This window comes from Podarcis pityusensis (genome assembly GCF_964106645.2).
Source record: "Podarcis pityusensis genome assembly, chromosome: 12".
Taxonomy (NCBI): Eukaryota; Metazoa; Chordata; class Lepidosauria; order Squamata; family Lacertidae; genus Podarcis; species Podarcis pityusensis.
Genome location: NC_138037.1, coordinates 52,145,304 through 52,167,356, shown reverse-complemented (window position 1 = coordinate 52,167,356; position 22,053 = coordinate 52,145,304). Strand labels below are relative to the sequence as shown.

Genomic DNA, 22,053 nt, shown 5'->3' with positions numbered 1-22,053 from the left:
AAGGATTAAAATTATACACTGAAATATTAAAATAATTGATTTTGGTGTGGTATGACATGTTTTCTAGAAAAGAACACAAGGAATGCATTATGTATGTATATGTATGAAATTGGTAAAGGTAAAGGGACCCCTGACTGTTAGGTCCAGTCGCGGACAACTCTGGGGTTGCGCGCTCATCTCGCTTTATATTGGCCGAGGGAGCCGGCGTACAGCTTCCGGGTCAGGTCATGTGGCCAGCATGACTAAGCCGCTTCTGGCAAAACCAAAGCAGCACACGGAAACGCCGTTTACCTTCCCGCTGGAGCAGAACCTATTTATCTACTTGCACTTTGTGCTTTCGAACTGCTAGTTTGGCAGGAGCAGGGACCAAGCAACGGAAGCTCAGACCGTCGCCGGGATTCAAACCACCGACCTTCCGATCGGCAAGCCCTAGGCTCTGTGGTTTAACCCACAGCACCACCCGCGTCCCATATGTATGAAATAGGTTCACAAATAATGATAGGGTAGCTGAATGCAACCCTTCTGGCATGCAGTTATCCTTCGGGGAACTCTGTGCTGTGAAAAGCAGACAGAAGGTTTATTTGTCCTAGTTTTTAATTTCACTCAGTAGGGTCAATCCTAAAAGACTATGACAAACATGGGGATTAGTAGAGGATTTCCCCTGGCACATGGTCACATTAGATCACTCTCCTCCCAAATTGGTGTCCCCCTCCTGCCCCCCCCACTGCCCTATTGCTCTGCAAACATGTTTTCTACATAAGGTTTGATTGTTTTGCCCTGTCAGCTTCTCTGTGCAATTTAAAATTTTGATCCCTCTCCCGTTTTGTAAAAGAAGCAAGTACAAATTCAACCAAATCTCATCCTAGGAACTATATGTGCGGCCAGTGCTTTTTCTGAAAAAAAATAATAATGTTTAGGGTTACTCTCAGTTTCCTACTCAGATTGAAATACTGCCCCTCAAGGAGGCCAAACTTAGATTCACAAAATGTTTAGGGGTATACGTACCCCTCCATCCCGCCAGAAAAAAAGCACTGTGTGTGGCTACGTCTTCTGATGAAAAAAAAAAAAGCAGTGTTTAGAAGGACAAACCAAACCAATGTATTGGTTAGAATAATGGACTAGGACCAGAAAGACCCTGGTTCAAATCATCAGCTGGCAATTCGTCAAATCAGTTCCTTAGAAAAAAGCTGGGAAATAAAGTCAATAAAAAAATATAATATAATATAGTATCAATCGATATTATTTATTTATTTGCTCTATCCCCCAGAATTTCTAAGCAGCATACATAGAGATTTTTAGAAACCTGTTGGCTAAAATAAATGAAAATTAATCATAAACACAGAGAACTTCTTTAAAATGCCTGCTGAAAAAGAAAAAAATAGTTAATGAGCTGGATGCCTGCAAATTCTCATCTTTTTCATCTTCCAACATCCATTTACCATTACCAGATCAAAGTTTATGGCTTTGCAGGATTTTAGAAGTATTTCTTGTCCATTTTCAGAACTTGATTCACTAGTAGAAGCTGAGGTCCTCTACAAGTTCTGAAGCCTCTGCCAGCGATTGTTTCAGGTCACTTGTGTACATCCCTTGTTATTTGCATCCAGAAGAAACTATGCATTGCCAGAGGGTGGTGCTGGGAGCCTGAAAGGCAGCTTTCTGTGGGCTCCTGCAAAAGTGCCCAGAACCAGTAACTGTCACAGGCTTCTGAACCAAAGTGGGCTGTTCAGCAGCTGCAGTGTGAACTGGTGTCGATTCTTAGTTCATTAGGCAACGTTCAGACGTTATGTTCCCTCCAATCTCTTCTGTGGAGTATGAAGCTCAGCATTCGGCATTTTTCAGACAGAGCAGGATGAGAGCCAAGCCACTCCAATTCCATTTCCCCCTTTTGCTGGGGAAAGCAGGTGTCAAGTTTCTATTTTGCACTGCATTTTGTATTATCATGGCTATCCAACTCTGCATACATATTTTTATGTGTCAGATGCATAGGTGGAACTGCTTCCGGAATCTGCTTCCAGTAGTAGCCTGGGCTGGCTGAGTTCCAGTAATAAACTGTGCGCTACGTGACAGATCTATATCAAAAAGGACAACTGATACCTTCTTGGTTAGAGAAAAAGGAGTGGAAGCTATTGAGTTTGTGCTGTCATTATCTGGTTTTTGGCACTGCTTTAAAATGCACTTCTTTCTCCCAGACTTCTGGGGGAAATAGATTTGTTGAGGTCTATCTGCTGTATTGATATTTTATAGTTTTCATGTTTGTAAGCTGCTCTGGGATCTTAACAGAAATGGAGGTGATCAACAGCGACAACAATATTTGTCATGGCAATTGAGTCAGAAAGATATGCATAAAAGGTAAAGGGACCCCTGACCATTAGGTCCAGTCATGGCCGACTCTGGGGTTGCGGCGCTCATCTCGCTTTATTGGCCGAGGGAGCCAGCGTACAGCTTCCGGGTCACGTGGCCAGCATGACTAAGCCGCTTCTGGCAAACCAGAGCAGCGCACGGAAACGCCGTTTGCATTCCCACCGGAGCGGTACCTATTTATCTACTTGCACTTTGACGTGCTTTCGAACTGCTAGTTGGCAGGAGCAGGGACCGAGCAATGGGAACTCACCCCGTCACGGGGATTCAAACCACCGACCTTCTGATCAGCAAGTCCTAGGCTCTGTGGTTTAACCCACAGCGCCACCCGTGCCCCTAACAATATTTGTCATGGCAACTGAGTCAGAAAGATATGCATAGCTTGTATTATTTTCTATACTAGCATTTGATGGCATGGCAAAGAAATGTTGCACTGCCCTTCATGTCAGTTGCCGAAAATAGGAAATGTACAGTACTAAAATTTATTGGGTTGATTCGCCCCTCCTCCTTTCACAGTTAAGCAGAGTCCATGGATAATTTCCACGTCAGATATGCCGCCAGGGCAAATTTAATTCACACATCTCTTAATCTGCCCTTACTTTTCTCTGCAAGTAAGCAGATGCCATCTTATTTGATAATAACACTCATATATTAAGACTAATTTGATATAGCTGGCCACCGATGCTAACAGCAACTTATCTTGTTGAATATTTGCTGGCAGAACAGGGAGCAATGTTTTGTGTGCAGGGGTCATTGAACAGACTATTTAATAATAATAATAATAATAATAATAATAATTCTTTGGATATGTAGTAATGCAACATTGGGTTGCAAATTCATTTGCCAAATGGCAAGTTTCTCCTGGGTGGGTGGGATTTTCATGCTGATCTGGGACAAGTTGGACCATTCTGTGGTCCCAGGAGCCAGTGGCAGATTTATTGCTACATGCAGTAGACACAGTTGGTAAGGCCTTGTGTAGCTGAGCCCCCAACTCCACCCCAAGTTCTTAGTATAAACCGTGGATGGAAGCTGCAGGAGGGCCAACATGAAAAACTGATGTGGGAGGATTCTAGATAAGACTGCCCAGTCTACCCATTGTACTACAATGGTATGTTGGTTCTCAAACGCCTTGGTTCCCAAACACCGAAAACCCGGAATTGTGTGTTCCGGTTTTCAAACATTTTTCTGAAGCTGAACGTCTGATGCGGCTGTTGACTATTGTTTCCGGGGCTCCTGCACCAATCAGAAGCCACGCCTTGGTTTTCAAACATTTCGGAAGTCAAACAGATTAAGTTTGCGAACCAAGGTGCCACTGTATTTGGCGCTTTTGGTTTTGCTATTTATTTTACGTTTTTGAGGCTTTTTCAGTTAATTTGTTTTTGTGGTTGTGTGGAACCCAGTTCAGCTGATTGATTGATTGATTGATTGTGTGACTGCGGAAATGGATAAAAGTCCCCCCTCCAAACAATGACTATCATAAGAGCAAGTAAGAAAAAATAAATAAATTTAATTTTCATCATCTACAATACTGTCTTATTTATTTTATAGTACAGTACATTGATTATTGCTTTCATTTTATGGATCAATGGTCTTGTTAGAGAGTAAAATTCAGGTTAAATTGCTGTTTTAGGGGTTGTTTTTAAAAGTCTGGAACGGATTAATCCGTTTTGCATTACTTTCTATGGGAAAGCACGCCTTGGTTTTGGAATGGACTTCCAAACGGATTAAGTTTGCCTTCAAGAAAGCAATCACCCCAGTAGCCTTCTCCCTGGCCTCCCATGCAACAGCCGTGTCAACTGCCACCTTAATGTCCAAAGTGAGCAGAAGGAGACAGAGCTCGCCTCCCATTGGCTGACTGATTGCTAGCCAGCGGAAGTCACCACCTTCTGCTTTCAAGGTGGTGGCTGACAGCTCACTGAGGTCTTTGTGGGCTGTGCTGACCTTTAAAGCCCTAAACGGCCTCGGCCCAGTATACCTAAAGGAGCATCTCCACCCCCATCAATCTGCCTGGACACTGAGGTCCAGCGCTGAGGGCCTTCTGGTGGTTCCCTCACTGCGAGAAGTAAAGCTACAGGGAACCAGGCAGAGGGCCTTCTTGGTAGTGGCGCCCACCCTGTGGAACACCCTCCCATCAGATGTCAAAGAGATAAACAACATTTAGAAGACATCTGAAAAACTTCAGGGAAGTTTTTAATGTGTGACATTTTAATGTATTTTTAATCTTTGTTGGAAGCCACCTATTGTGGCTGGGGAAATCCAGCCACATGGGCGGGGCACAAATAAAAAAATATTATTATTATTATGGTATCATGGGGGCAAGTGAGCGAGGGAAGGTTTCTTTTCTTCTGGGAGTAAAGGGGCAATATAAATGGACCTGTTGGCATCTTAGACCACATAGGGATGGTATGGGTACTTGGCGCCTTCCTTGGCTGATCCTGTCGTTTCAAGTCATTTTCTCCAACACTGCATCAAATGCTTTGGAGGAATGAGGGTGATGCATCCTGTTGATATAATTCTCCATTTCTTAGTAAATGCCATTGTACTTAATAGGATTTACCTTGCCTAGCAAATGTGCGTAGCATTACAGCTGTGTTTTGCAACACACACACACACCTTCTCCCATTTATACATTCCCATTATTTCAGTGGATCTTGCTTCCAATTTCAGTGTGTGTAGGATTGCAGCCTAAGGCATTTTACTGGTCCTTTAAATTGAGAAATCAAATATTTGGGCTACAGTCCAGTACGATCCACTAAAATCAAATACACCTAACTTTGGTTTACAGTGGGCTCTGTGTCCTCATAGTTATATATTGAAAGTAATATGGCCAATGGCCATAGCTGGTCAGTATTAGAGGAGGTAACCTGTTCCAGTCTTTGCAGCTCAAGGGGACTTTGCAGTTCACTTATTCCCCTCTTCCAAAAACTGTATTTGTTTTCCTTAAGAGAAAAGAGATTTTTCTTCCTTCCTTCCTTTCTTAAAAGTTGTTATTGATTTTTTACCCCAAAAAGAGAAAAGTGTGAACATAAAACAAACACCCGCACACACAAACAAAGAAAACAGAAAATAAAAAATGCAAACCATGAATTTTCCCAGCCTGGAAGGACAAAAGGACAAAAATAGAGCACAGCGCCAAAGAGATAGTGAAATATTAACTCATACAAAGGTTTCCTTCACAAATTATAAAGATATATACAAATAAAAGTATTCTCCCGTGAGTTCCATCAGTATTGAGAATAAAGTTTCTATATACAGTGGTACCTCGGGTTACATACACTTCAGGTTACATACGCTTCAGGTTACAGACTCCGCTAACCCAGAAATATTACCTCGGGTTGAGAACTTTGCTTCAGGATGAGAACAGAAATCGCACAGCAGCGGCGGCGCAGCGGCTGCGGGAAGCCCCATTAGCTAAAGTGGTGCTTCAGGTTAAGAACAGTTTCAGGTTAAGAACGGACCTCCGGAATGAATTAAGTACTTAACCCGAGGTACCACTGTAGTCTTAAATGAGACACACATTTGCATATACTGGTGGCACCTCAGTATTTAGTTTGTGAGATATATTTTCAAGAAGGACAATTTCCCCCACCCCAACTACATTTTCGGCACATTCTTAAAGCTGAATGGCTACAAGTTTTTAAGTCACTTTCCCTTGCAGCATTGTGCAGAAGTTAAACATGGTTTGTTTTAAAATAAAACTGCACAGATGAGGCAAGAAAACATATGAAGTACCTCACAGAATCCTTCCGGCCTTTGCTACGACTATTGATTTTCTATCCCCAGCCAGCCTTATGAAGGCAGGAGCCTGCCAACAATCGTTGCAAATTTGCTTCTGCTTCCTTCAAATATTTATACCTCGAGGCGCAAATTCAGTCTCCATCCAACAGAGCACCTTGCAGTTGCTTAGGGTACTATATCAGGCTAATTGGACTGAGGTAAATATTGCTGTAAAACGTGCTACTGTTTAAGAGTGAACTGAATACCGTGGAAGCTGCAACTTTCTGCCTCATTCTTCGTTGTTTTCATTTATTAAATTAAACATTTAGGGGGGTTACAGAGGCAGCTTCAGTTAGGCAGAGCCACTTTTGCACTGGGATCTCAGCTTGCAGAACCTCTTATTGGCTTTCAAAAAAGATACTTCACAATTTGGGTCCCCCAAAATCCTCGTCATTGTCTGACTGGATCTCACGACACCCTTGCTTCTGAAAGGCCCTGCTGGATCTCTGGTCCTGGGTCTATGGGATATCATGGATAGCTTGTATGCTACCATGCAGGTGGTGGAAAAAGAAGAAAACTGCCATACACACCAGTAGTTTTTCTTTTTTTGTGAAACGCTAGGCTGGCGTACATCCCGTAGCAATGCCTGGGTCCCTACAAACAAAGCTTAATCATGCAAGGAAAATGTAGGCACTAACAAGCCGCAAATATAGTGACTTTTTTTCCTGTTACTGTTCCCCCACCCTCCGTAAACAATTTATGGCAGTCTGAAATGCCAGGCGGCTGAAATATTCATTGGTGTTGTCATTTTATGGGAAGAAGCAAAGATGAAAGCTAGATGCAGGGAAGTTGATTATCTTTGAAAGTGGAATGTTACAAGCTGAGGGAAAGAATCTGTGGAAAGTGCATGGCATGTTGTGTTATCTGTGCAGGAGTTAATCGCATTAATCTTCTGCTTCATTAATACCGCTAGCAGGCTTTCATTAAAATACAGTGGTGCCCTGCAAGACGAATGCCTCGCAAGACGAAAAACTCGCTAGACGAAAGGGTTTTTCGGTTTTGCGTTGCTTCGCTAGACAAATTTCCCTATGGGCTTGCTTCACAAGACGAAAACGTCTTGCGCTTTTTTCTTAAAGCTGCTTGAAGAGGCGCAGTTGCGACGGACTGTGCTTCGCAAGACGAAAAACATTGCAAGACGAAAAGACTCGCAGAACAAATTATTTTCGTCTTGCGAGGCACCACTGTAATTAAAATCTTGCGCATACCTGCCGATATCAGAAAACCCCCAAAGTCCTCAACATCATCTTTTCTGACTTTCTTCATTCATACCTGGCCTCTCCAGGTAGGGTTGAGAGACACTCCTGCCTGAAATCATAGACAGCAGCTTCCTGTCATTGTGGATGGTATTGGGCTTCCTATGTTCCTAGGATCCCCAGCTACCAGTATATAGTACATATTGCCTCCCATACTCAGGGGGTAATATAGCCACCATGCCTAATTTGTTAATTCCCTTATAAAGTCATCCATGCTGGTGGCCATCACTATAACTTCCATAAACTTGGCATTGTGCGAATAAATATTCCCCTTTGCCTGTCCTGAATTTCCTAACTTTCAGGTTTATTAGATGAGTCCTGCTTTTAATATTATGAGAGAGACAGAATCTCTGCTCACTCTCGACTTCCTACACAAGATCTCATCACCACAATCCAGACTCCCCAGTGAAAGAATAGGTTAAGCGCTTTCAAATACAAGATGTTCAATTTCTGTAAGTTCTTTTAAAAGCAAAGTTGAATCTTTGATTTTGTTCTAATTGCAGAATAACAGGTTGTGTTCAAAGTGAGGTTAATTGGGTTCACCATGCTGGAATGGCCATGTGGCTGGAATGGTTCATAGCTTTTTTGGGGGGGGGGGGAGAACAAACAAACACAAGAGAGCCTTGTTGACACCTTAACATGGCAGACATTTTCATGGACTGGGATCCATTTTGTCAAATCAATGATGTGCAGAGAGAAAAGGCAATGTCAACAGGAAAGTCAAATGCCAATGAAATGCCAAAAGTACAATTTGTGACAATGCCCAGAAAATATTCAAAAAAATCTAAGGGGTTTTATGACCACTCAAGAAATTCCACTGCCTCGGTTTCCTGTACCCAGTGCCAGATTACCAAATAGGCAGAGAAGGCACCAGCCTATGGGCACCATGCCTTCTGAGGCCCTGCAATAACGAATCAAAATTATATTGATTTGATCTTGAAATAAAATCAGAATGAAGCTTTCTTAGTTCCATGTTATCCCACAAGCATATGCCCCAGAGATTTTGACAGTCTAGGGGCCTCCACAGGGTTAAATCTGGCACTGCCTGTACCCACAGCCTTCCTGGCGGCAACTCCCACTGCTGCATGAAGTATGTTAAGTCCAAAGTTCAACAGTCAGGAAACACAGTCCAGACTAAACCCAAAGCACAGTCCCTAAGAGGTCTTGGAACATCCAAGCTGAGGTCCATCAACATGGGCATAATGAAATGCTGGGTGGAGTTAGAGCAGCCTTTCTCAATCTTTGGGTCCCTAGATGATGTTGGACTACAACTCCCATCATTTGTAGATAGCAGGACCACAGTGGTCAGGGGATGATGTGAGTTGTAGTTCACCAACATCTTGGGACCCAAGGCTGAGAAAGGCTGAGCTAGAGAATGTCACAGTGCTGCCTTAATTCATCCTTAGGTTTATTTTGGCATTGATCTCATGAACAGGCTTTTGAATTTAATATTTTTCTACTTGCATAAGTAAGCTATAGCAGCAACAACGAAGCCAATTCCCAATTCTCTAGCTTGTGGCTTAGTTGGAAAGAGTCCCTGTTTTTGTGCATGAAAAAATATATGACCACAAACAGTAAGTTTGGGGCTTCATATTCTGATGAACCATTCTGCTACCTGAGAATGAGGCTTGTGATCAACTGGTATCTCTGTTCATATTCATGATCTGATATGATTTTTAAAAAATTTAAAGCTGAACTGGAGTGTTTTGTCACTTTCTGTTTTGGCAGAATTCAGTGTTGTTGTTGTTTTCCCCCGAAAAATTGCCTGTTGTTGTTATTGATCTTTGGAGCACATTTCCATCGCTAGGTTGTCAGAAATTTCTGGCACTGTTTCTTAAGCAGCAAGCATCTAGCATCTACAGGTCCAGCATGCGCATTAAATGAAACAGATGGCGACTTGATTTACAACCCCACGGCAAGTGACAATATAATGTTTACTAATGACATTTAATAGGCACCCCACAAAAATACAGTTAATTGCATGCATGAAGTGGGCTGGGTTTGAGAAAGCACAAATTAGTTACTGCTGGGAATGTGCTGTGCAACGATGTGGAAATGGATACATCTTGTTTTCCTGTAGAATTCTTATTTTTCTGTACAGTTCAAAAGCGTATGCTGCCCATTCCTTAAGATTCCCAATAACTTGTAGCTGATAACATGTATATAACCTTGGCTTTGCAGAAGACTGTTGGGCTTCAGCAGACAGGCAGAAGGCAACTGGTCTTGGCAAGTCGTAACTGGTTGCTGTGCCAAGGTACTGATTTTGAAGGTGTTGCTTGAAGGGGGCATCTGCAGACACTACAGAAGCAGAATTTAAATAGGTTACCATGAAAGTCTAGGCCAGCCTTTCTCAACCTGTGGGTCCCCAGATGTTGTTGAACTACAACTCCCATCACCCCAGAGCTCAGGGATTATGGTAGTTGTAGTCCAACAACATCTGGGGACCCACAGGTTGAGAACCGCTGGTCTAGGCCAATCTGGGAGGGGAGGGGAGCATCTTGAGGGAGCTAATGAATATGTATAAAGGTTTTCACAGTCTCCCCACAAACATCTAGGCCTGGAGAGGCAGAGCTTCCAGGTAAAACTATCTGCCTTCCAGGTAGGGCTGTCTTAAGCATATGTGGCATTGGGGTGCAAAGATCTGCCTGGCGCGTCCCCCCAGGTTGCCCAGTCCCAGGTGCGAAGGAGGGCGGAGCTGGCTGGCCACCTCAGCGTCTCACTGGCTCGGTCGCCCCCAAACTCATGGCGCAGAGATGCCTGCAGCAGAAGAGCCCACGGCGGCACTCCAACTGATGGGTGGGCTCTGTTGGGATACTGCCAGGCAGCGGCGTAGCGTGGGTTGTCAGCACCCGGGGCAAGGCAAGTAATTTGCGCCCCCTAACCCCTAACCTGCCGCCGCTGCCAGCTTCTTCTTGCTGCTGCCTGGGCTGGGCTGGTGTGATTCTCCCGCGCTCAGCGCTGCGCTGGGTGGCCGCTGCACTGTCCCTCCCCCAGATAGTCCCTCACTCTCTCTCCGCACCGCACGCCTGGCACCCACCCCCTCCACAGTGGGCGGCGACCCAGCGGCTCGGATCGGATTCGCACAGCCAGCACTGCAGTGAGAGAGAGTGAGTGAGCCAGGTAGGGGCAGAGAGCTGCGAGTGCGAGCGCGCCCCCCCAGATGTTGCGCCCGGTGCGGCCGGCCCCCCCTGCACCCCCCACGCTACGCCACTGCTGCCAGGGAGACGGAGGCATCAGGCAGGCCCACCTGGCTCTGGACAATCACCGGTCTCCCATGGAACAGCATCAGTCAATTAGCGCCATGAGCCTCAGGTACGTTCCGAGACCCGTGCACACTCTGTCAGCAGAGGGTATAAATCATTCACAACGAAAAATGCAGACAGAGAGAGTTGTGCAAGCATTTTTACACCATTTATTCAGTGTGTTCAGGAACAAAGAAGACTGCTTGCCTTCGTGTCCAGCAAAACGGCCTCTTAGCAAAAGCAACATACAGCGGAGGTTCCCAGCAGTGTTGGGAGTAAACAGGCATGTGATACACAAATGTCATGCCTGTACCCTTTTAAGGTGGAATGGAACTATATCCTAACAGGCTCTTCCCCGGACTCAACTCTCAGGCTCTCAGCCTGGCGCCCCTGACAACCCATCACCCAGGTGCCCTGCACCCCTAGCGCCTATGGGTAAGACGGCCCTGCTTCCCTGTACGAGTGAGTGCCAGTCCCTCTCTTTTGAGAAATAAATCCTTTGGCCTACTACCTTCCATAGACATTTAATGCAACGATTGTTAAGCGTGTTTGCATGTAAGTTAAGCTTATCTAGTTCAGCACCACATGCACAAACACATTTGGGATGTTTAGATGTGCCCAGGCTAAAACCACATTCTGGGTTGAGGTAGGGGTGGAAGGGGTAATGAATTTTGACAGAACTAAAGAATTGATGACTTGTACATCCAGAGGCATAGGAAGGGGTGTGTGTGGGGGGGTGCAGACTGCCCCAGGTGTCATCCCTGAGGGGGTGACAAAATGGTACACCGTGGGGACAGCACTTACTGCGGGGTCTGGCCTGCAGCGCACCGGGCCACGTGTCTCTCCTGGAAGTGACGCGGGGACTCGGGGCCCTGTGTTGCCGGAAACAGCAGCGTGGGACTTTCATCCGCCAGGCAGACTCCATGGGCAGCTCACCAGGTGCCCCCCTGGATGGAATGCTGCCCCGCCCCCGCCCCTCCACGTGCTGGAGCAGCTAGCTACGCCCCTGTGTACATCGGTGAACTTTTACATCTCACCAGACTTGTTTAGGTGCGCCCACTGTCACACAACATGGGGGAGGAAATGAACCTGACAGAACCAAGAATTTGATGGCCTGGCATCAGGGAACATCACCGGCCCTGAGATGGTTAGGTGGTATCAGTGTCATGAATTTTGACAGAAAGAAAGACAGAAATGTGGTTGTCTGGATATCAGCAAAGGTTATACCCGTGTTGAAATATGGCAAGATCAGAAAAATGATGTTCAGGAACCATCAAGAAAAGATCAGCTGAAGATACCAGAGGGAATAAGGGGAAATGAAGTTCCACCAGATTCAGGAGCCACCTTAGTATTGCTGTTTCGAATTAATGCAACCCTTATAGCTTGTGCCTCTAGATTCAAGCAACAAATGGGCTTTGGAGCTCATTAGTGTGAATAAGAACATATGTCACTCAGAAGAATATGAAAACTGGATTTAGTTGTTATCCTGAGCAGGGAGGCATGCGCTAGGCTTTCCAATTTTCACTAGGGACAACTTTGCTGCTTTCTGTATCTTGGGTTGCCAAATGTTGGGCTTGCCTGCTAACAGTAAGACTTTGGCAGTTGGCAGGCCTATCATGTATTCCTGCAGTCCAGCTGGATTCTGCCCAGATCCCTTTTCTTCTCTCTTTTCCTCATGATTGGATGCAAGAGATCAATGAGTGGAGACTGTTGAGAACCAGACTTAATGGGATAAGCTAGGTGGGAATGCCATATTTAGTACAGCACATGGTGTCTGCGTTTTGCAATCTTGCACCACAGATATAAGGAGCCAGTTCCATAGTGAATCGTCATCCCCAGTGGAAACCTTATTACTATAGTGAGGAACACAATTCCATCACAAGGATATTCTGTATTCTTCCCATATTCCCATAATATTGAGGCCAAAACAGGTGTCCATGCACCTTACATACAGTATGTTGTTCAGAAGTTGTTCAGTGCACTTTCGCCGCTGAAAGTGGAAGGAAATATGTGTTGTAATATTGATGTATTACATGCTATTTATGAGATATATGGTAGCTGTAATTTTTGTGTGTGTAAAGAAATATTTTCTACTGTAGAATAACAGTGACATACTTTTTAAAAAGGGGGCTTTAAAATAATATCGTGACACAGCCATTTCATACCTCTTCAAAACACGCAGGACATGATGGTGGGAAAGTTGCTTTTCGAACATCTTGAGAGATTTTGCGACAAAGTGCAGCCTGGAAATCTGCCAGGCATCCTACTCCTGCAATGTAGAGATAAAGGGTTGCATCCACCTTTGGGCCTGAGTTGGTCATTATTTTCATTGGGGTTTTTCTGTTGGATACCATTCATTCATTTTTCTGTTGGATACTTTTTGGTGCATGCTAGAATTCCCAGCCATGCTTAGGCATGTTTTGCCTTTGCACTAAACGCCTTGTTTATCACGGTCCCTTGTAACACTAAAAGAAATGTGTGTTTATAAAATTCTCTGGAAGTAAATTCATGAAGCAGATATAAGGAAAAGGACATGCCAACACCTAGGCCTTTGCAGGCCTTCAATTGCTAGTGAGCCTGAACTTTTGCTTAACCACAGTGTGTCTGCGCCCATTTGCCAGACCAAGCTGAAACACAGTAAAGACTTGTTGCGGTCATTTGAAAGAACTGCAGGCACGAAAATCTATGATTTATTCTGAGCGGCTTCACTCATGCTTTAAAAGCATTGATCACACAAAAGAGACAATGGTAGCCTGAAGAATGGTAGCTCCTGAAGTGAGCTGCTGTACAATCTGGGGGTACTGCGGTTGTGCATTGAAATAACTAAATGTCTCTTTCACTGAAGGCATGTGGCCACTTCCAGCACCTCTACCAGATAAGTCATAAATAACAAACGGCAGACGAGGGCAACAACATTGTTTTGTGTATGTGAAGCACACGGTTCTATTCCGAAAGCCCTCTTCTTCTTTTGCCAGATGATGGATGGACTGTGTGCCACATCTAATATTGTATGATGGAAGCTAGTGCTGAAGTGTTAGAGCTATTCATTCTGCCTGAATTGTATATGGATGTTGAACACTGCGGAACAAATGTGGAGGGTTATGTTTAGCGAATTGAATCAAAGGCACAAAATACAAACGTGAGAGTCTCTATTATTCCTTCACTTCACCCACGCTACATTTCATGCATTTTAAGATCCAGTGTATTCATTCTTAAGCAAAATCAATAAAGGGCAGGATCCACAGAGCTGTGGGGAGAAGTTTCATGTCTACACCAGGATCCCGGAGGTCCCTTTTTCATGCCCCCACATCTGCTTCCGAAAGCTAGGAGACAATGCAAAGTTGTGCCCAATGCAGTGAAAAGCGTTCCAATTAGAAAAGCAAATTGCTTACACGACTATTTGGCAAACCTGGAGAGGCATCCTTTTATAACTAGTCTTTACAACTAGTTAACTCTATACATGTTGAACAGAATTCTCTGTATTAAATAAACTCTGCTAGAGATTGCATTCTCCTGGAATGCTGTGTTGAAACTAAGATGTTCAAAATCTTCCTGTCCCTCCTTTTAGAATTTCAACACTGTTTGATGATACAAAACATCCTTCATGCCTGCACTTTCTGTTAAAAAGCCATATTGGGAGAATGGAAATGCTTTTATGAAAGGTAGCCCTCTACCAGGGAGCTAGGAAAGCAGGTTATATAAGATGGTAGATTAATCCAAACTGTTCAGTCTGTCTTCTGCAGTAGCTTAGATAACAACACCCTGGTGGAATCTACACACATGTAAAAAAACGCTGTAAAAATGCTTTTAAAAAAACGTTTTTAAAAATATATAGAATTTGCCATAACTCACTGTTGCCATCTAGTGTCAGATTTGTATAATGCACTTTACAAAACAAAAGTTATTTGCAGCTGTATAGCTCAGTCCCCTTTTATGGGTTGTAACCATCATATACTCACAGCCCTCATATTCTGTTAATAGGATGGTGCAAGAAAGTTAAGGATTTGGGGATATTAATCTGAACTCCTTTGGAATTCTAGATGTGGATTTGTGCTAATCAAATTCTTGTTTTCCTCTCTTAGGTTACGATCTTTGGTGAAGCAGCTAGAGAGAGGAGAGGCTTCCGTTGTTGACTTGAAAAAGAACTTGGAATATGCTGCTACAGTGCTTGAATCTGTGTACATTGATGAAACCAGGTGAGACGATTGTTTCAGTGTAGTAATGCTTTATTTTCATCATTTATTTTTTAAGTAAACAAGATTAATACCTCATCCTATTTCTTGGGATTAGTGTGAGTCACACAAAGATTCACAAAATGTTTAGGGGTCTGCATACCTCTGAGCTCCCCCAGAAAAAAAGCACTGTAAATAACCCTGCAAAGATCTTCATTGCTCTCACACTCCAGAAGTGAGGTACTTTACAATCTGGGGGTACTGCGGTTGTGCATAGAAATAACTAAATGTCAATATTTTTCTACATTAAATTCACCTGAAAGAAAACAACCACCAACCAACAAACCAGCAGATTTAATTAGGGGCTGGGCATGTGTAACACCTTGTAAACAGGAGAAATGTTGCAAGAAAAATGCTGTTTCTGTGGAAATCTTTATTTAACGTATCTCCCCTGTATCTCTCCCAACAGGCGCCTGTTGGATACGGAAGATGAACTCAGCGATATCCAGTCAGATGCTGTGCCCTCGGAAGTACGGGATTGGCTGGCTTCTACTTTCACACGGCAAATGGGGATGATGCTGAAAAGGAGCGAGGAAAAGCCACGATTCCGAAGTATTGTGCATGCAGTTCAGGCTGGGATATTTGTGGAGAGGTAACGGATGATGCAACTGCTCTGCACCAAAGAATAGTCAGATGTTGCAGTTTATAGATATTGGAGCTTTGTAGGTAAACGTGAGCAACCAGTGAAGGCCCAATAGTTCTTCTGAAGAATTGGCCAGGATCATGACTTCACTTTCTCCATCTCTAAATCCAGATATGAGAGCCCTCTGTCTCTGAGGGCCTTCTGAGCACAATAATTCAGAAATGGCTAGCACTTACGATATCGTAACAACCCTGAATCATTTCAGTTCACCAGTTTTAGCGTTTGCATCACTTTGAGATGGATTGCATCTTGGGCTAATGATGTCTGAGCGGAAACAGGATCCTTTTGGTCACCAGGCAAGGTTGCTATTTCGATAACACAGAATGGTGCATTTTGCAATTATATTTGGCGGGAAGGCTGTGGCAGTGTTTTGCATTGAAGCATTAATTGTAAAGAGAACTTTGTCTAACCTTGCCATTGAAATAACAACACACATTTACTTTGAAATAAGTCAAAGAGATGCCAGTGCTTCCAAGTAGACCAGTATAAAGTAAGCAGCACATAAGTGGCACACAAAACACTAAAAAAATTTCTACGTTCTAAATCTTAAATTAATAATCCAAAAATTGAGAGAGCTACTACAAGATCTACTACAGAAGCCACAAACAGAAAACTCATCCAAATTGTGTCCAAAAGGAAGATTCAGTCTGTTTGTGGCTTCTGTAGTAGATCTTGTACATAGTTCTCTCAATTTTTGGATTATTAATATAAGATTTAGAACGTAGAATTTTTTTTAGTGTTTTGAGTGCCGCTTATGTGCTGCTTACTTTATACTGGTCTACTACGAGAATTGGCAGCATAGGTTCATTTCTTCAGTGCTTCCAAGTAAGCATACCAGATCATCCTGATCCAGTGATCCTCTTCCACGTGTGGTTGGGATCTTTTACATTACAATAAAGGAAACTTGTGCAGATTGTGCTGGTGGTGGTTTTGCAGATTCAAACCGACGTGTGCAAGGCATGAAATGGTGGCAGTGGTGAGGCAGTACAGGAAGCCTATATTCTGGCTGTAAACATTTTAAGTAAATGCATACCTTCATCAAAGCACAACATATGGCAGCAGTTCTGCAGAGAGCTCTTTTGCGTGATGCTATCTCTGGCTCTGAATGGAACATTTTGGCATAGAAATTAATGCCAGTGGGAATAAAGGAAGAAAGGCAATTTGTTTGGCTTGGGTAAAAACGATGTATTCTGAAGAGAACTCTGTCATGTGTGTAATTAATTTGTTTTATCTTGACAGAATGTACAGACGGACATCCAATATGGTTGGACTTAGCTACCCACCAGCTGTAATTGGAGTGCTAAAGGTAATGCCAGTGGTGGTTCTCTCTTACAAAACACTGAAATGATACGGGGATTCCATGTAGAGGTCTGTGCATGCTCTACCTTTCATTGTGTCTTGAAAATAATTTAGCTTACATCATACAAGGAGACAAAATGCATCAGAGAAAAACAGTCCAGAGGTTACCTGGTGATCTTCAGCTCATTTCTGTTGTTAAAATATCACCACTAGAGTAAGGTGTGATATCTTCTGTATGTAAACAGGAAGTAGAAAATGAAGTCTTGAACAATATCCTAAGAATAAAAGTAAAGGTAAAGGGACCCCTGACCATTAGGTCCAGTCGTGGCCGACTCTGGGGTTGCGCACTCATCCCGCTTTATTGGCCGAGGGAGCCGGCGTACAGCTTCCGGGTCATATGGCCAGCACGAGTAAGCTGCTTCTGGCGAACCAGAACAGCGCACGGAAACGGCGTTTACTTTCCCGCCGGAGTGGTACCTATTTATCTACTTGCACTTTGACGTGCTTTCGAACTGCTAGGTTGGCAGGAGCAGGGACCGAGCAACGGGAGCTCACCCCGTTGCGGGGATTCAAACTGCCGACCTTCTGATCGGCAAGTCCTAGGCTCTGTGGTTCTGCCTTTAAACATCCCACTGTATTAAACATCCCCCCCCAAATGCATGTTGGGAAGAACGACCCAAGGCCAGCCTTTTGCCTGATAGGATTCTTTCTGCCTCCCACCCCTCAGTTCTCTTTTAATATTATTGGATGTCCATTAGTATTCTATTCTACACTTGCAGTTTGAAGCACCTGACCTGCTATTTATTTAGAGCACCTCACATGGGAGCTTAGCTGTAAAGTGTTTGGTTCAATCCTTAGCATCTCAGGCTGGCAAAAGGGATTTCTCCACAAAACCCCAGAGAGCTGAGATTGCACTGGTACAGTGGTTGGTACAACTTTTCCTACTTCGTTTGGACCAGGCCAATAAAACTTAGCACAGAGGAAATTTTCGTTGGATTTTTGTTTATTCCACAGCAAGAGCCTACCTAAACAAAAGTCAGTAAAAATCAATCCTATAGCATGCCAGTAGTGCAATGTTAACACATAACTAAAACATCCATCCCCAGAGGTCCCCTTGTTACTCATTGAAGGAAAAAAGTTTTGTTTTTAAAAAAGGACCATGCATTTTGTGACTACATATGAGTTTCTGGAAATCAGTACTGGATAACAGTAGCCTTGCAAAAGTGTGGTGTAAATCTGAACTAAGCAATGGTAACCAGTCATTTAAGTTTCTCAGTGTCCCTTATGGGGCACTGTGGGGAGTTTAAATGGCTACAAGCCACTTCCCCCATTGATGTAGGAGAAAGCCCAGCAGAGGCTCAGCAAATAGAAAGCACTGCTGGTCTCCTTCCACCCCTAGGGAGGAAATGCTGGCGTCTGCCCTTTGGGGTCTCCTGGGCTCTGCACACACCTGAAATGATTCAGAGCAGGTGAGGTTGATTTGATTCCCCGCCTTGTTCGCGATTAAGATCTTAGCTCATCCCTTCTTCCCCGGCAGCGGCGTCCCTGGCATGCTGACGTCACTCTCGCACGTATTGGGGCATGGTGACATCATGAGGACACACCCTCCCGCGTGCCCGCACTTTTAGTTTAGAGGTCCCTGGCCCTAAGGAAGTCAGACTATCCTCCACCAGGGCCAGGGCCTTCTCAGTGATGGCTCCGACCTGGTGGAATGCTCTGTCCCATGAGACCAGGGCCCTGCAGGATTTAACTTCCTTCTGCAGGGCTTGTAAGACAGAACTATTCTGCCTGGCTTTCAATTTGAACTTAGCCTGATCTTTTATTCCCCTTCCTTCCCTCCCCCTCCCCTTTTTATGAAGATTACCTGTTCTGGGATTCCACAGCTAATTCTTCCCTGGTCTCCTTGCTGGCCCAAGTGGGACTAATTTGGCCAGCTAGCCCTGGTGATCATCTAATGCTTATTGGATGGATTTCCCCCCTAAATTGATTTTTTAATTCCGAATTTATTGTTATTCACGTTTTATATGGTATTTTATGCTGTTTTTTGTTGCATCAGTTAAATGTTTTAAATTTGTTGTTAGCCGCCCTGAGCCAGGTTTTTGAACCAGGAAGGGTGGGATTATGATTATGATTATGATTATGATTATTATTGTTATTTTGTGGCTGCCCTGTCATTTAAAATAATGTGGGAGCCAGGGCACCCACAGCCCCGGGGAGTTGGCGCGTATGTTTCCCTGCAATGGTGGAGGCACCATTTTGTGGTTTGCCTCAGGTGCCAAAATGTCTTGGGCCATCCCTGAACTATTGAAATGAATCTACTTGGTAGATTGTTGTCTGTCCAAGTCTTCTGTGAGATGCCAGGCAGGAAGCCTGTTGTGCATCAGATTTGAATGTGGATTAGGGAGGGTTCTAATTGATCATTTTTTATTTTTTATTTTTAAGTTTTTATTGTTAAAATAGTTCATCATTATTACACATATACAAGCATACAAACAAACATTTCATACAATCCTTAAAAGTGTTCAAACATACTTACACTCAATCCCACAAATAATTCCTTTCCCCATCACCATCCACCACCCCTCACCCCACCTTTGTGTTTGACTTCCAATCTACTCAATTACAATTTCTTTCCACTTCTATTACTTTCTTTCACACACCTTTAGCCTAATTTCATACTTCTTTTTCTATTACACATTGTTATCCATCTTATTTGACATTTCAGCATTTTGAAACGGAACTTGTTTATTCTAATAGGAGTTCTGATTTTTCGATATGATTTTGCAAGTATCTTTTAAACACCTTCCAGTCCCTATCTATCTTTTCTTTTGAAATCCTTCCAATTTCTTCCATTGTTTTGGATATATTGTAATACTCCAATAATTTGGCAAGCCACTCTGTTTTTGTTGGTATTATACCACTTCTCCAGTTTTTCGCAATCAATAGCCTTGCTGCTACTGTTGCGTATAAATATAAGGTCTTATCTTCTTCCTTTAGGCTTCCTGGTACTATTCCCAATAGAAAACCTTCTGGTGTTTTCCTAAATGAGTATCTAAACATTTTTTTCATTTCATTATATATTATTTCCCAAAATTGTTTGATGTTTAAACAATTCCACCATATATGTATCATAGTACCTTTTCCCGTGTTGCATCGCCAGCAGACATCGCTACAATTTTTATTCTTTTGCTATTCTTTCAGGTGTTAAATACCATCTATGTTGCATTTTAAGGTAATTTTCTTTCAGTATATAACACATAGTGAATTTCATATCTTCTTTCCACAATTTTTCCCATTGTTCAAACATAATATTTTTCCCAATATCTTGCGCCCATTTAATCATTGATGCTTTAACCAATTCATCCTTTGTTTCCCACTCTAAAATCAGATTATACAATTTAGATATATTTTTTGATTTTTCTTGTATTAAGTATTCATCGAATTTTGATATTTCTTTTTCAAATCCTAACTTTTTGTCTTTCGCTAATCTATACTTAATTTGAATATATTGGAACCAATCACTAATATGAGCTTTAATTTCTGTGTAATCCTTTAATTCCAATTCTCCGTTTTCTTCCTTTAATACAGTTTTATAGGTAGCCCAATTTTCTTTCATATTTAATTTTTTCACTGCGACAATTTCTGCTGGCGATGCCCACCAGGGAGTTTTCGGTTCTAGGAGTCTTTTATATTTCTCCCATATTTTATATATAGATTTTCTGATTATATGCCCTAGGAAGCCTTTATGTACTCTCACTTTTTCATCTATTAGATAGGCATGCCATCCAAATCTTGTCTCTACTCCCTCTAAATCCAATACATCCGAGTCATCTAATTTGATCCATTCCTTTAGCCAGGTCAGACCCACCGCATCGTGATATAACTCCATATCTGGGAGACCAAATCCGCCTCTCTCCTTCTTATCTATCATTATTTTGTGTTTTATTCTTGGCTTTTTCCCTGACCATACAAATTTAGCCAAATCTCTTTTCCAGTTATTAAAACATTTATCTCCTCCTAGTATTGGGATACTTTGAAATAAAAACATCATCCTTGGTAATATGTTCATCTTTATTACCGATATTTTCCCTAGTAAGGAAAGATTTAATTTCCCCCATACTTGCAAGTCATTTTTTTATTTCATTCCATGTTTTCCCATAGTTCTCATTACTTAAATCTATAGTGTTAAATTTATTCCAAGATACCTTATTTTCTTTTTAATTTCCAATCCTGTAATTTCTTGTAATTTCACTTTATCTTTTTCTTCCATATTTTTCACTAGTATTTTGGTTTTCCCATAGTTTAATTTGAATCCTGCTAATCTGCCATATTCGTTTATGCATTCCAATATTCTAGGTGTACATTGTAGGGTATTTTCTGTTGTGATCATAACATCATCTGCAAAGGCTCTTAACTTGTATCTTTTTTCACCAACTGCTATTCCTCTTATTTGGTTGTCCTGCCTTATTTTCTTTAATAGAACCTCTAATACTATTATAAATAACATTGGGGATAGGGGGCATCCTTGTCTTGTACCTTTAAAGATGTTGGTTTCTTCTCCAAACTCTCCATTAATAATAATTTTTGCTTTCTGTTGGTTATATATTGCATTTATACCTTTTTGGAATTTTTCACCTAGACACAATTCTTTTAATAGTTTTTTCATAAATTCCCATGAGATTTTGTCGAAAGCCTTCTCCGCATCGATTGAAATCAGGGCTGCTTGTTTGTCTCTTCTTACTTGTAGATATTCCATTATGTCTATTATATTTCTGATATTATCCTTTATTTGTCTACCTTCCACAAATCCAGCCTGATTTTTATGTACTATTTTTCCTATAATTTTTTTCAACCTGTTAGCCAATAATCCTGCATAAATTTTATAATCGGAATTTAACAATGAAATGGGTCTATAACTTGAGACAGATTCCAAATCCGTACCTTGTTTTGGCAGGAGCGTTATATACCCTTGAGTCCAAGAGTCTGGAATATTCCCCTTCTCTACTGCTTCCTCTATTACTTCTTTTAGTGGGTCGATTAATTCATTTAACATTTCTTTGTAGTATTCTGCTGGTATGCCATCTGGACCTGGGGATTTCCCTATTTTTAATTTTTGAATTGATTCCTTAATTTCTACGGTTGATATTGGTTCATTTAATAATTTATGGTCTTCTTCTGCTATCTCTATTAATTTATTTTTCTTTATATATTCCTCTATTTCTTCTATTGGCACTTCATCTTTTTGATAT

General features: G+C 42.4%; 1 protein-coding gene across 6 annotated transcripts in view; it reads left to right on the top strand.

Moving 5' to 3' along the window:
• PDE1C (phosphodiesterase 1C) overlaps positions 1 to 22,053 on the top strand; it is a 272,866-nt gene that overhangs the window by 177,172 nt on the left and 73,641 nt on the right. For all 6 annotated transcript variants that reach the window (XR_013978371.1, XR_013978372.1, XR_013978373.1 and 3 more), the window contains 3 exons: positions 14,713 to 14,826; positions 15,272 to 15,454; positions 16,745 to 16,811. Coding sequence is in view for 2 of the 6 variants with exons in the window: in XM_080975857.1 (XP_080831983.1) it covers positions 14,713 to 14,826; positions 15,272 to 15,454; positions 16,745 to 16,811 (364 nt within the window). In the remaining 4 variants the exon portion in view is untranslated. The remainder of the gene's footprint in view (positions 1 to 14,712; positions 14,827 to 15,271; positions 15,455 to 16,744; positions 16,812 to 22,053) is intronic.